The sequence below is a fragment of the Salvelinus namaycush genome, chromosome 1, assembly GCF_016432855.1.
Source record: "Salvelinus namaycush isolate Seneca chromosome 1, SaNama_1.0, whole genome shotgun sequence".
NCBI classification, from domain to species: domain Eukaryota; kingdom Metazoa; phylum Chordata; class Actinopteri; order Salmoniformes; family Salmonidae; genus Salvelinus; species Salvelinus namaycush.
Genome location: NC_052307.1, coordinates 72750875 through 72765353, shown reverse-complemented (window position 1 = coordinate 72765353; position 14479 = coordinate 72750875). Strand labels below are relative to the sequence as shown.

The 14479-nt window shown below is 43.9% G+C and overlaps 1 protein-coding gene across 1 annotated transcript in view; it reads right to left on the bottom strand.

Annotated features, from left to right (window-relative positions):
• The window catches only part of LOC120052860 (otogelin-like), a 131449-nt gene extending 120216 nt beyond the window's left edge, over positions 1-11233 (bottom strand). Inside the window, exons 1-4 of the mRNA XM_039000050.1 lie at positions 11206-11233; positions 7205-7303; positions 6652-6809; positions 1713-1834 (exon numbers count right to left, since the gene is read on the bottom strand). Of these exons, the coding sequence (XP_038855978.1) occupies positions 1713-1834; positions 6652-6809; positions 7205-7303; positions 11206-11233 (407 nt within the window). The remainder of the gene's footprint in view (positions 1-1712; positions 1835-6651; positions 6810-7204; positions 7304-11205) is intronic.
• Between the last annotated feature and the right edge of the window lie 3246 nt (positions 11234-14479).

Below are 14479 nucleotides of genomic sequence, written 5' to 3'. Positions count from 1 at the left end.
TGGAGACCAGACTCACTACAACACTGAGTTATAGAGACACAACGGGACCAGACCCCAATATGTTGTTTGGAGACCAGACTCACTACAACACTGAGTTATAGAGACACAACGGGACCAGACCTCAATATGTTGTCTGGAGACCAGACTCACTACAAAACTGAGTTATAGAGACACAACGGGACCAAACCTCAATATAATGTCTGGAGACCAGACTCACTACAACACTGAGTTATAGAGACACAACGGGACCAGACCTCAATATGTTGTCTGGAGACCAGACTCACTACAACACTGAGTTATAGAGACACAACGGGACCAGACCTCAATATGTTGTCTGGAGACCAGACTCACTACAACACTGAGTTATAGAGACACAACGGGACCAGACCTCAATATGTTGTCTGGAGACCAGACTCACTACAACACTGAGTTATATAGACACAACGGGACCAGACCTCAATATGTTGTCTGGAGACCAGACTCACTACAACACTGAGTTATAGAGACATAACGGGACCAGACCTCAATATGTTGTCTGGAGACCAGACTCACTACAACACTGAGTTATAAAGACACAACGGGACCAGACCTCAATATAATGTCTGGAGACCAGACTCACTACAACACTGAGTTATAGAGACACAACGGGACCAGACCTCAATATGTTGTCTGGAGACCAGACTCACTACAACACTGAGTTATATAGACACAACGGGACCAGACCTCCATATGTTGTCTGGAGACCAGACTCACTACAACACTGAGTTATAGAGACACAACGGGACCAGACCTCAATATGTTGTCTGGAGACCAGACTCACTACAACACTGAGTTATAGAGACACAACGGGACCAGACCTCAATATGTTGTCTGGAGACCAGACTCACTACAACACTGAGTTATAGAGACACAACGGGACCAGACCTCAATATGTTGTCTGGAGACCAGACTCACTACAACACTGAGTTATATAGACACAACGGGACCAGACCTCAATATGTTGTTTGGAGACCAGACTCACTACAACACTGAGTTATAGAGACACAACGGGACCAGACCTCAATATGTTGTCTGGAGACCAGACTCACTACAACACTGAGTTATATAGACACAATGGGACCAGACCTCAATATGTTGTCTGGAGATCAGACTCACTACAACACTGAGTTATAGAGACACAACGGGACCAGACCTCAATATGTTGTCTGGAGACCAGACTCACTACAACACTGAGTTATAGAGACACAACGAGACCAGACCTCAATATGTTGTCTGGAGACCAGACTCACTACAACACTGAGTTATAGAGACACAACGGGACCAGACCTCAATATGTTGTCTGGAGACCAGACTCACTACAACACTGCCTGAGTTATAGAGACACAACGGGACCAGACCTCAATATGTCGTCTGGAGACCAGACTCACTACAACACTGAGTTATAGAGACACAACGGGACCAGACCTCAATATGTTGTCTGGAGACCAGACTCACTACAACACTGAGTTATAGAGACACAACGGGACCAGACCTCAATATGTTGTCTGGAGACCAGACTCACTACAACACTGAGTTATAGAGACACAACGGGGAGCACTTCATTTTAACACCTTTCTCAGCTCTTATTTTACATCTGCTTATAAAACATTTATTAAACAGACCTGTAATCAATCAATCAACCAATCAATCAGTCGATCAAATCAATGGATTACCTCTGTCCCTTGAAGGTGACTTTGGACCTGTGCAACCTGATCTCTCCTTCCCAGGGCAGGAAGAGACTGACTGAGCGCGTGCAGGAGTAGGGAGACGAGCGGCAGTCTGGGTCATTGTGGACCTGGAAGATCAACAGAATAGATTATTTGTTCATTTATAAAACATTTTAGTTAGTTAGTTAATAATAACAGATAAGTAAATACAATAAAATAAATACAGAGACATTTAGATCAATGACATTGCTACACAAAACATGAACCCAGAAACAAGTGACCAGAGCAAACAAGACCAACAGCTCCCCCCCACTCGAACCCCCCCCCACCCCTAGGACTTCACCCCCCCAACCCACAGGACTCCCCCCTCGTTGTTTGACAGATAGGTCTAAAGTAGTGTCCTAACTTAACTAGAAAACAGATGGTGAACATGGTACATTCCTACCCTTGATGTCAATGAGACAGGATGACAGCACAACTCCAGAAATGTAAAACCCCAGGACATTCCCAAATCATATGAACAAAATGTACCAGGAGCCCCCCGAGGGCACAGTGTGCAATTTGGGGATTGTCTAGCTTTCATCTTGAATGGTTAGTGTGGGGTGCAGTTAAATTCTCCGGGGTTGCTCGATTGAGTTCATATGTTGGACCAAACTCTGGTCCAACAGGTCACAGTAGTACACACGGAGAGTTCTGGTAGTAGTTCTGGGTAGTTCTGGTCCAACAGGTCACAGTAGTACACACGGAGAGTTCTGGTAGTAGTTCTGGGTAGTTCTGGTCCAACAGGTCCCAGTAGTACACACGGAGAGTTCTGGTAGTAGTTCTGGGTAGTTCTGGTCCAACAGGTCCCAGTACTACACATGGAGAGTTCTGGTAGTAGTTCTGGGTAGTTCTGGTCCAACAGGTCCCAGTAGTACACACGGAGAGTTCTGGTAGTAGTTCTGGGTAGTTCTGGTCCAACAGGTCCCAGTAGTACACACGGAGAGTTCTGGTAGTAGTTCTGGGTAGTTCTGGTCCAACAGGTCCCAGTACTACACACGGAGAGGTCTCTCTTCCATGAGGCACTGGGAAGGGATTGGTTTATTAGTCATTTTAATTAAGCAGCAGATAATTGAATTTCGAGACCGGTCCCTGTTTACTACTATGAATAAATAATGAGTGTATTGGATGGATAGACCGTTGTGGCCCCCCAGGGGACTCCATATACACACAAAACAGAACGTAAATAATGAGTGTATTGGATGGATAGACCGTTGTGGCCCCCCCAGGGGACTCCATATACACACAAAACAGAACGTAAATAATGAGTGTATTGGATGGATAGACCGTTGTGGCCCCCAGGGGACTCCATATACACACAAAACAGAACGTAAATAATGAGTGTATTGGATGGATAGACCGTTGTGGCCCCCCCAGGGGACTCCATATACACACAAAACAGAACGTAAATAATGAGTGTATTGGATGGATAGACCGTTGTGGCCCCCCCAGGGGACTCCATATACACACAAAACAGAACGTAAATAATGAGTGTATTGGATGGATAGACCGTTGTGGCCCCCCCAGGGGACTCCATACACACACAAAACAGAACGTAAATAATGAGTGTATTGGATGGATAGACCGTTGTGGCCCCACAGGGGACTCCATACACACACAAAACAGAACGTAAATAATGAGTGTATTGGATGGATAGACCGTTGTGGCCCCACAGGGGACTCCATACACACACAAAACAGAACGTAAATAATGAGTGTATTGGATGGATAGACCGTTGTGGCCCCACAGGGGACTCCATACACACACAAAACAGAACGTAAATAATGAGTGTATTGGATGGATAGACCGTTGTGGCCCCCCCAGGGGACTCCATATACACACAAAACAGAACGTAAATAATGAGTGTATTGGATGGATAGACCGTTGTGGCCCCCCCAGGGGACTCCATATACACACAAAACAGAACGTAAATAATGAGTGTATTGGATGGATAGACCGTTGTGGCCCCCAGGGGACTCCATATACACACAAAACAGAACGTAAATAATGAGTGGATTGGATGGATAGACCGTTGTGGCCCCCCCAGGGGACTCCATATACACACAAAACAGAACGTAAATAATGAGTGTATTGGATGGATAGACCGTTGTGGCCCCCCCAGGGGACTCCATATACACACAAAACAGAACGTAAATAATGAGTGTATTGGATGGATAGACCGTTGTGGCCCCCAGGGGACTCCATATACACACAAAACAGAACGTAAATAATGAGTGTATTGGATGGATAGACCGTTGTGGCCCCTCCAGGGGACTCCATATACACACAAAACAGAACGTAAATAATGAGTGGATTGGATGGATAGACCGTTGTGGCCCCCCCTCCAGGGGACTCCATATACACACAAAACAGAACGTAAATAATGAGTGTATTGGATGGATAGACCGTTGTGGCCCCCCAGGGGACTCCATATACACACAAAACAGAACGTAAATAATGAGTGTATTGGATGGATAGACCGTTGTGGCCCCCCCTCCAGGGGACTCCATATACACACAAAACAGAACGTAAATAATGAGTGTATTGGATGGATAGACCGTTGTGGCCCCCAGGGGACTCCATATACACACAAAACAGAACGTAAATAATGTGTATTGGATGGATAGACCGTTGTGGCCCCCCAGGGGACTCCATATACACACAAAACAGAACGTAAATAATGAGTGTATTGGATGGATAGACCGTTGTGCCCCCCCCCCAAGGGACTCCATATACACACAAAACAGAACGTAAATAATGAGTGTATTGGATGGATAGACCGCTGTGCCCCCCCCCCCCCCCCCCCCCAGGGGACTCCATATACACACAAAACAGAACGTAAATAATGAGTGTATTGGATGGATAGACCGCTGTGCCCCCCCCCCAGGGGACTCCATATACACACAAAACAGAACGTAAATAATGAGTGTATTGGATGGATAGACCGTTGTGGCCCCCCCTCCAGGGGACTCCATATACACACAAAACAGAACGCAACTAGAAGTCAAAGGAAAAGGGAAGTTCCAGGTAAAGTTGTTTCTTATTCTAGTTTTCTCCTGGAGCGACTTCCTCTCGGTTACTCAGCTTTGTTTCAGGAACAAAGTCAAGGTTTGTTACGGTTGAGATGCATTGTGGGTAATTGCAGTAGCCTAACGGTAATTGACATAAATTAGTCCAGTAATGAGACGGATTTCAGCTAATCTTCAGAGCAAATATTACCCTGAGGCCAAGACTGTACTCTTCTACTCTAAGACTGTACTGAGAACCGACAACCCTTAGAAACACTGGGAGATGAAGAGCAGCTCTGGGAAATGGTACTCATGGGGAGTGGAAATCCTTGCTAGCCGATGATGAATAACATCACTGATATTCAGCATTTCAGTCAATAAGAATTGAAAATAGAATTGTTTAATTTCATGCAAAGCGCTCACTGTTGGTGCCAAGTTGGGTCTACCATATCAAGCCATAGTCCCCACTTTCCTTTAAAGCCAAGTTCAGCCTTCCATATCAAGTCATAGTCCCCACTTTCCTTTAAAACCAAGTTGAGTCTACCATATCAAGCCATAGTCCCCACGTTCCTTTAAAGCCAAGTTGAGTCTACCATATCAAGCCATAGTCCCCACGTTCCTTTAAAGCCAAGTTGAGTCTACCATATCAAGCCATAGTCCCCACGTTCCTTTAAAGCCAAGTTGGGTCTTACATATCAAGTCATAGTCCCCACTTTCCTTTAAAGCCAAGTTGGGTCTTACATATCAAGTCATAGTCCCCACGTTCCTTTAAAGCCAAGTTGGGTCTTACATATCAAGTCATAGTCCCCACTTTCCTTTAAAGCCAAGTTGAGTCTACCATATCAAGCCATAGTCCCCACGTTCCTTTAAAGCCAAGTTGAGTCTACCATATCAAGCCATAGTCCCCACGTTCCTTTAAAGCCAAGTTGAGTCTTCCATATCAAGTCATAGTCCCCACATTCCTTTAAAGCCAAGTTGAGTCTACCATATCAAGTCATAGTCCCCACTTTCCTTTAAAGCCAAGTTGAGTCTTCCATATCAAGCCATAGTCCCCACGTTCCTTTAAAGCCAAGTTGGGTCTTCCATGTCAAGTCATAGTCCCCACTTTCCTTTAAAGCCAAGTTGGGTCTTCCATGTCAAGTCATAGTCCCCACTTTCCTTTAAAACCAAGTTGGGTCTTCCATGTCAAGTCATAGTCCCTACTTTCCTTTAAAACCAAGTTGGGTCTTCCATGTCAAGTCATAGTCCCCACTTTCCTTTAAAGCCAAGTTGGGTCTTCCCTGTCAAGTCATAGTCCCCACTTTCCTTTAAAACCAAGTTGGGTCTTCCATGTCAAGTCATAGTCCCCACTTTCCTTTAAAACCAAGTTGGGTCTTCCATGTCAAGTCATAGTCCCCACTTTCCTTTAAAGCCAAGTTGAGTCTACCATATCAAGTCATAGTCCCCACTTTCCTTTAAAACCAAGTTGAGTCTACCATATCAAGCCATAGTCCCCACTTTCCTTTAAAGCCAAGTTGGGTCTTACATATCAAGCCATAGTCCCCACTTTCCTTTAAAGCCAAGTTGAGTCTACCATATCAAGTCATAGTCCCCACTTTCCTTTAAAGCCAAGTTGGGTCTACCATATCAAGTCATAGTCCCCACTTTCCTTTAAAACCAAGTTGAGTCTTCCATATCAAGCCATAGTCCCCACTTTCCTTTAAAGCCAAGTTCAGCCTTCCATATCAAGTCATAGTCCCCACTTTCCTTTAAAGCCAAGTTGAATCTTCCATATCAAGTCATAGTCCCCACTGTCCTTTCCAACCCTGCATTCTTTCTACACCTACTAGACCAGATATGGATCTGTGATATGCTACTGAGAGTCATGCTCTATGCTGATGAACATGCAGCAGCATTACCTGTATGAGAATGCTGGCCTGGCTGATGTCTTCACAGTCTCTCAGCAGAGTGTAGGTACATCTCCCAGGAAGGTGATAGTACAGCCCATCAAACGTCTCGTAGTTATACTGGCCCCACGACCGACACGTCATCTCCCTCTCAAATCCTGGGTTAGGAACTGGACAGACAGACAGACAAGACAGACAAGACAGACAAGACAGACAAGACAGACAGGCAGGCAGGCAGGCAGGCAGACAGACAGACAGACAGACAGACAGACAGACAGACAGGCAGCCACATACAGGCAGGCAGGCACAGACAGACAGACAGACAGACAGACAGACAGACAGACAGACAGACAGACAGACAGACAGACAGACAGACAGACAGACAGACAGACAGACAGACAGACAGACAGACAGACAGACAGACAGACAGACAGTTGGAAGGTGAATGGGGAATGTGTTGGTAGAACAGTCCATACAATTCCCAATTTATGCAGTCTGTCATCCCCCCCCACTTCAACCATCTGTACCCCCACTCCAGATGAAGCTCTGGATAGCAGCTATTAACCTGTTTGGCATCGTGTTCCAGTAGCTTGGTATAAACTGCAGTCACATGACTCAGGATGGACACACTGACCTCCATTCAGACAAGGAAACGAACAGGGATCTGAAACACAGTCACATTCAGTATCATACAGATGTTATCCACCTTCATACCAAATACACTAACTCTACAGACAGTTTCATTTCCATGAAGATATTGACGATTATTTGATGAATTCTCTAATGATAACAATATAAATCCCTTCTTAACCAAATATATAAAGGATCCCACAGTAGACTGAAACCAGCGTTGTGCTGTACCACTGATTCTAGGCCAGCAGCCTGGGTGGACAGGACACTACCGTTCAGGCTGAGTTGCCTGTTCAAGATGAAATACCTGGGAAGTCACAACTTTCCATGACGGCAGTTTTGGAGAAAGTCCCCACCTCCACCTTCCTCCCTCCCCCTCCGTTCATCCCTTTCTCCTTCTCTTCTTCTCCTTCTCTTCTTCTCCTTCTTCTTCTACCTGACCTTTATGTCAGAGTCTTCTTCTACCTGACCTTTATGTCAGAGTCTTCTTCTACCTGACCTTTATGTCAGTTCTTCTTCTACCTGACCTTTATGTCAGAGTCTTCTTCTACCTGACCTTTATGTCAGTTCTTCTTCTACCTGACCTTTATGTCAGAGTCTTCTTCTACCTGACCTTTATGTCAGTTCTTCTTCTACCTGACCTTTATGTCAGTTCTTCTTCTACCTGACCTTTATGTCAGAGTCTTCTTCTACCTGACCTTTATGTCAGTTCTTCTTCTACCTGACCTTTATGTCAGTTCTTCTTCTACCTGACCTTTATGTCAGTTCTTCTTCTACCTGACCTTTATGTCAGTTCTTCCTCCACCTGACCTTTATGTCAGTTCTTCTTCTACCTGACCTTTATGTCAGTTCTTCTTCTACCTGACCTTTATGTCAGTTCTTCTTCTACCTGACCTTTATGTCAGTTCTTCCTCCACCTGACCTTTATGTCAGTTCTTCTTCTACCTGACCTTTATGTCAGAGTCTTCTTCTACCTGACCTTTATGTCAGTTCTTCTTCTACCTGACCTTTATGTCAGTTCTTCTTCTACCTGACCTTTATGTCAGTTCTTCTTCTACCTGACCTTTATGTCAGAGTCTTCTTCTACCTGACCTTTATGTCAGTTCTTCTTCTACCTGACCTTTATGTCAGTTCTTCTTCTACCTGACCTTTATGTCAGAGTCTTCTTCTACCTGACCTTTATGTCAGTTCTTCTTCTACCTGACCTTTATGTCAGTTCTTCTTCTACCTGACCTTTATGTCAGTTCTTCCTCCACCTGACCTTTATGTCAGTTCTTCTTCTACCTGACCTTTATGTCAGTTCTTCTTCTACCTGACCTTTATGTCAGTTCTTCTTCTACCTGACCTTTACGTCAGTTCTTCTTCTACCTGACCTTTATGTCAGTTCTTCTTCTACCTGACCTTTATGTCAGTTCTTCTTCTACCTGACCTTTATGTCAGTTCTTCTTCTACCTGACCTTTATGTCAGTTCTTCTTCTACATGACCTTTACGTCAGTTCTTCCTCCACCTGACCGTTACGTCAGTTCTTCCTCCACCTGACCGTTACGTCAGTTCTTCCTCCACCTGACCTTTACGTCAGAGCTAAGCCTGAGTGGCTAGCACCTATAGCTGCAGCTCCTCATGTTGCCCTGGCAACATATGGCCAGTGGTCTGAGGAGGGAGGGAAAGAGGGACAGATGGAGAGTGGTGGTAGGACCTGACCCTGTTAACCTGTTAACCCAGCCGTATTAAAGACGTACACATTAGAGACCCACTTAGACTAAGCTGGGCTGGACGAAAGGGGCTCCGCCTCACCTCTCTTAGTGTCTGTTGTAGAGAAGTGACTCAGGCCAGACAGAGGGGGTAATTGTTCTTGGAAAGGATGGGAAGTTTGGGAGAGGGATGTTAACCTTGCACAGTTAGACTCAAACATCCTACGGGTGTTCACACAATCTCTTCTGTCCATAAATGGCTTTTCCCACCAAACATATAGTAGCCTACCTGTTGGCCCACGCAGGCCTACTGAGGACCTCAGTGCTTCCTTTGAGTCTGAAGATGAATCGACTACAGTTGTGTTGAAGTAGTGGACTGAAGATCTGTCAACTGAAGATGGCTTGGTGGATGATAGGTTGACGGACGAAGAGTTGGATGAAGATGAGTGAACTGAGGAGACATTGGTTGACGTGTTGGCTAGTGATGCATTGGCTGATGATCCATTGGTTGCTAATGTATCTGCAGTTCTATGAAGTTCCTTTGGGGAAAGATTGAAAAGAAAGAACAAGTAAATACAATTCAATTATCTTCAACATGCACTCAGAAGAGACAATCATTTAATCCTAGTCGTTTGAGCCTGTCCTAACTTGACCAGACTCAGCAGCGGTTTGAAAGAGTCTAGTCCTGACCAAATATATTAAATGTTATCATTTACATATGGAGAGTCTAGACAGTGTTTGAGAGAGTGAAGAATGGGTCATTCCCAGCAAACCAAAACTAAGCTCTTTGTAACAGAAACTGATTCGCTTTAATTAACAGTGTTAAAGTTTCCTGAGTTTAATAACGAATACAGTGAAGCCTCGATCACCTGGAGAAGCTAGCCATGCTCTCAGGTGACAGATTTAATACTGAGTTGATTAAATGTTTGACATCGAAACGTTTTATAGTACAATTGTACGTTTTGGTTTCACAGAATTCCTCTAAGATTTACAGTAGGCTACATTGGTGCCAAATCAGAGTCCGGAGTGATATGATAAAGAGATACAGAATTCCAGGTAGAAGAATTCTAGAATGAGTAGAAGGGCTGAGAGAATGTTGGCTTCAAATGAATCATCTACAATGATATGATAAAGAGATACAGAATTCTAGAATGAGTAGAAGGGTTGAGAGAATGTTGGCTTCAAATGAATCATCTACAATGATATGATAAAGAGATACAGAATTCCAGGCAAGCAGAATCCTCATGACTAGAGGTGAGAGAAGAGAACTGTCATCCACCCCCAATACAACTACAGAGCACTACACTCTTATAGGGGGAAAAAGGGTTATTGAGAGGTTATTTGAAGTGAGCAATGGTGGAAGCAGTGGTGGAATAAGTACCCAATTGTAATACTTGAGTAAAAGCAAAGATAGTATTTGGTTTTAAGTATACTTAATAAGTATCAAAAGTAAATGTAATTGCTAAAATATACTTAAGTATCAAAAGTAAAAGTATAAACCATTTCAAACTTCTTATATTAAGCAAACCAGACGGCATAATGTTCATGTTTTTATACAGATAGCCAGGGGCACACTCCAACACTCAGACATAATTTACGAATGAAGCATTTGTGTTTAGTGAACTTGACAATTGTCCTGTTCTGCTGGCCATTCAAATTGTAAAGAGAACTTTTGCATGTCAGGGAAAATGTATGGAGTAAAAGTACATTCTTTTTTTTAGGAATGTAGTAAAGTAAAAGTAAAAGTTGTAAAAAAGTATATATATATAGTAAAAAGTACAGATACTCCAGAGAGAGAGAGAGAGAGAGAGAGAGAGAGAGAGAGAGACCAGTGATTATTAGGAGCGTCAGTGAACAGAGAGCTGAGTGAAAATTACTGATCGTACAAGTATCTGTCTCCTTGTAATGACTCAACAACATGCAGTTATCGTGTTGCAACTCAATTATGGAACACGTAATGTCAGGAAACTGAGGCGTTGCGTATAAAATATATTTTATTTAAAAAAAACAGTAATACACATAGAAAAATATTTTTACATATTTCCTCCAATTTAATCTAATGCACAGACACTACAAAACGAGCTTGGGGTCTTTATGTACTGAAAGAAATCCAGGTATAATTTCTGTATTTTGCTGGGAATGAAAAGCTCAGGGTCATTAGTTGTGATTTCTGGTGTCTGTGCCTGACATATTTAACGTGCTTTATCAATGCTGTGTTTCAAAACAGCGGCTCCGCTCTCCTACCTGTCCTCTTGGGGAAGCGGTATCCCATTTCGCCAGCATTATACTGCTGCTTTTGCTGTGGGGAGAAAGAGAGAACAAGGAAAGGTTTGTTCCTAGCAGGTAATCAGCACTTGTGTTGGTCAGGAAAAAGAACCGCCGCGCAAAAAGACTAGGACCTTTTCTCTGACATCAACAGAATACGAGGCTGAAAATCACTACTGTGTGACTACAACTCAGACAACAAACACAACACTCAATACATTCGCAATGAAAATCATCTTAAAATGACAGTGTAATAACGTCTTCATATAACATAATAATAATACATTATTTTACAAATTAATTATACATGATTTATGAAACTCACTTATTATGCCAGTTTGTTATATTCACTGCGTCTATGCCCCACGAAATGTGCGCTGAAATAAATGAGTAAAACAATAAATGGAAGTGATGAGTGATCGAAATTATTAAAAGGTCAAATAAAACCTTTCTGAATAAATCAATAATACGACATCAGAATATCAGAATGTGAGAACAATCACCGACAAAGTAAGTACAGTTCTACACACATAACAGGTGCGCAAATACAGCGTCCATAATAGTGCATTACAATATTCTGCATCTATGATATAGAAAACATTTGGCTAGTTGTATTCCTGCAAAAAACTTGTCATGCAAATTAATGATTAAATGGTAAGAAACGGAGGGAAAAAATGACTTCACAAATAAAACAAAATGTATAAACATGAATAGTCTATGTAGTTTATTCAAAGAGTAGGACAGGAGGTTAAGCCAATTCAATAATGAACACGGGACTTACCTTGATAAATTAGAATAAAATAGAACGATAAAAAATGCAAAAATCTTTTCCTGCTCAAAATTAAATTAGGATCCATTCGTGATTCATACAACCCACGGTCAGTGGAATCGCTTTCTCCCCCGCCAGGTAAAATGTAATTTAGCTGCACCATTGATACATTTTTTCTGATACCATGTGGATAATTTCCTCCTCACAGATTTCCTCTCCTTCTCTCACTTTTTCCATTCGGGTTATTCCGGAAGAGCATCCTCGCTCCTTGGATAGGCACCAGCCGCTCCTGCCTATTTGCATAATATATGCAAGGATGGCAGGTAAACTAGAGGCGCGAGGACAGAGATGGCCCGGGTTCTAATGTGGTGCAATATTTCCACTTAGGTGGACATGTTTTGTAAACCACTTTAACATCCAGTGGGAACGTATGGTTAAATGTGCTTCTAATTTGTGATTTGTGATAGATCGCCTATAGGGCCCAGGCTATAAATCCAGTATGCTTAATTTTGTAAAAGTAAACATTCTACAAATCAAATATAATTTGTATCACAAGCCATAGGAACATGTTTTTGTTTTAAATCTAGGCTAAATGTGTTTCTAAATGTTACATTTATTAAGGCACTTGACATTTTATTTTACACCTGATAGTGTTGCACATCTGAACCGTCTACAGTTATCTACCGGTAACAACTCATCTACTGCCTCGACAGCGCCCTCGTGTGTTTCATATCTCAGTCCATTATATTATTACAACATGCAGAGGGAGAGAAAGAGAGTTAGAGAGAGTGATAGACGGAGAGAGAGGGAGAGAGGGCAGGGGAGGGGGTAGGGGGGGGGGGGGGGGGGGGGGGGAGAGGGGGGGGGTGAGTGGAAGAAAAGGGGGAGAGGGAGAGGGAGAGGGAGAGAAATTGAATTGTACATTGCAAAACATATTTCCATCAATCAGATTTCATTTGAACATACGTTTTTACAAAGCTTTAGCAAAACGCGGACCGGTACACCCTAAATAGCCAGCCTCAACACGGACCTGAACACCCTAAATAGCCAGCCTCAACACGGACCTGAACACCCTAAAGAGCCAGCTTCAACATGGACCTGAACACCCTAAAGAGCCAGCCTCAACATGGACCTGAACACCCTAAATAGCCAGCCTCAACACGGACCTGAACACCCTAAAGAGCCAGCCTCAACATGGACCTGAACACCCTAAAGAGCCAGCTTCAACATGGACCTGAACACCCTAAATAGCCAGCCTCAACACGGACCTGAACACCCTAAAGAGCCAGCTTCAACATGGACCTGAACACCCTAAAGAGCCAGCCTCAACATGGACCTGAACACCCTAAAGAGCCAGCCTCAACATGGACCTGAACACCCTAAAGAGCCAGCCTCAACATGGACCTGAACACCCTAAAGAGCCAGTCTAGGGTAACAGTGGCGAAAAAACCTATAGGAAGATAGAAACCTTGAGACAAACTAGACCCTAGGGAAGGAACCAATCCTCTTCTCTCTCTGGCTAGCCAGGCAAGTTCAGAGGTTGTAAGCCCGCCAAGGTCGGGCAATTGTTCAAATGAAACTCAATACCCAAAGAGTAAAACTTTATAAAATGTGGAGTAATGGTGGTCTGGTAGTCATGATCTCAAGTGTAGGATTTGAATGTGAATCGGATGCTTCTCACACAGAGGGCTCTGGTTACAGAGAGAGGAAGTGGGTCTATGTGTGACTGACTCTCACAGAGAGAAGAGGGCATTGACCAAATTCCCTTTAGAGTTCCTGGGGCGCTCCCATGTCCCACGGCCGCTTTGTGCCGCTCCACCATTGTGTGTCTAGTTTCATGGGGGGGGGGGGACATGGCGGGAGGAAACTGTGGACAGGGAGAGCAGGGGGACAGACAGGCGGAGGGGACAGAGGCTTTGTTACGTCAGATTAGAAACTCTATGATGGAGATGAACATCAACATACACAAACCAGATGCTCTTCTCTCTCTCTCTCTCTCTCTCTCTCTCTCACTCACTCCCTTCCCTCTCTAGCCCTCTCTCTCTCACTCCATTCCCTCTCTCTTTACCCCACTCTCTCTCCATCACTCCCTTCCCTCTCCATCCACTCTATGATGGAATTAAACAACACACACAAACCAGATGCCCTTCTCTCTCTCTCTCACTCCCTTCCCTCTCTCTCACTCACTCCCCTCTCTCTCTAGCACTCTCTCTCGCTCTCTCTCACTCCCTTCCCTCTCTCCATTACTCCCTTCCCTCTCCATCCACTCTATGATGGAATTGAACATCAACACACACAAACCAGATGCCCTTCTCTCTCTCTCTCTCTCCCTCCCTCCCTCGCTCACTCCCTTCCCTCTCTAGCCCTCTCACTCACTCCCCTCTCTCTCTAGCCCACTCTCTCTCCATCACTCCCTTCCCTCTCCATCCACTCTATGATGGAATTGAACATCAACACACACACAAACCAGATGCCCTTCTCTCT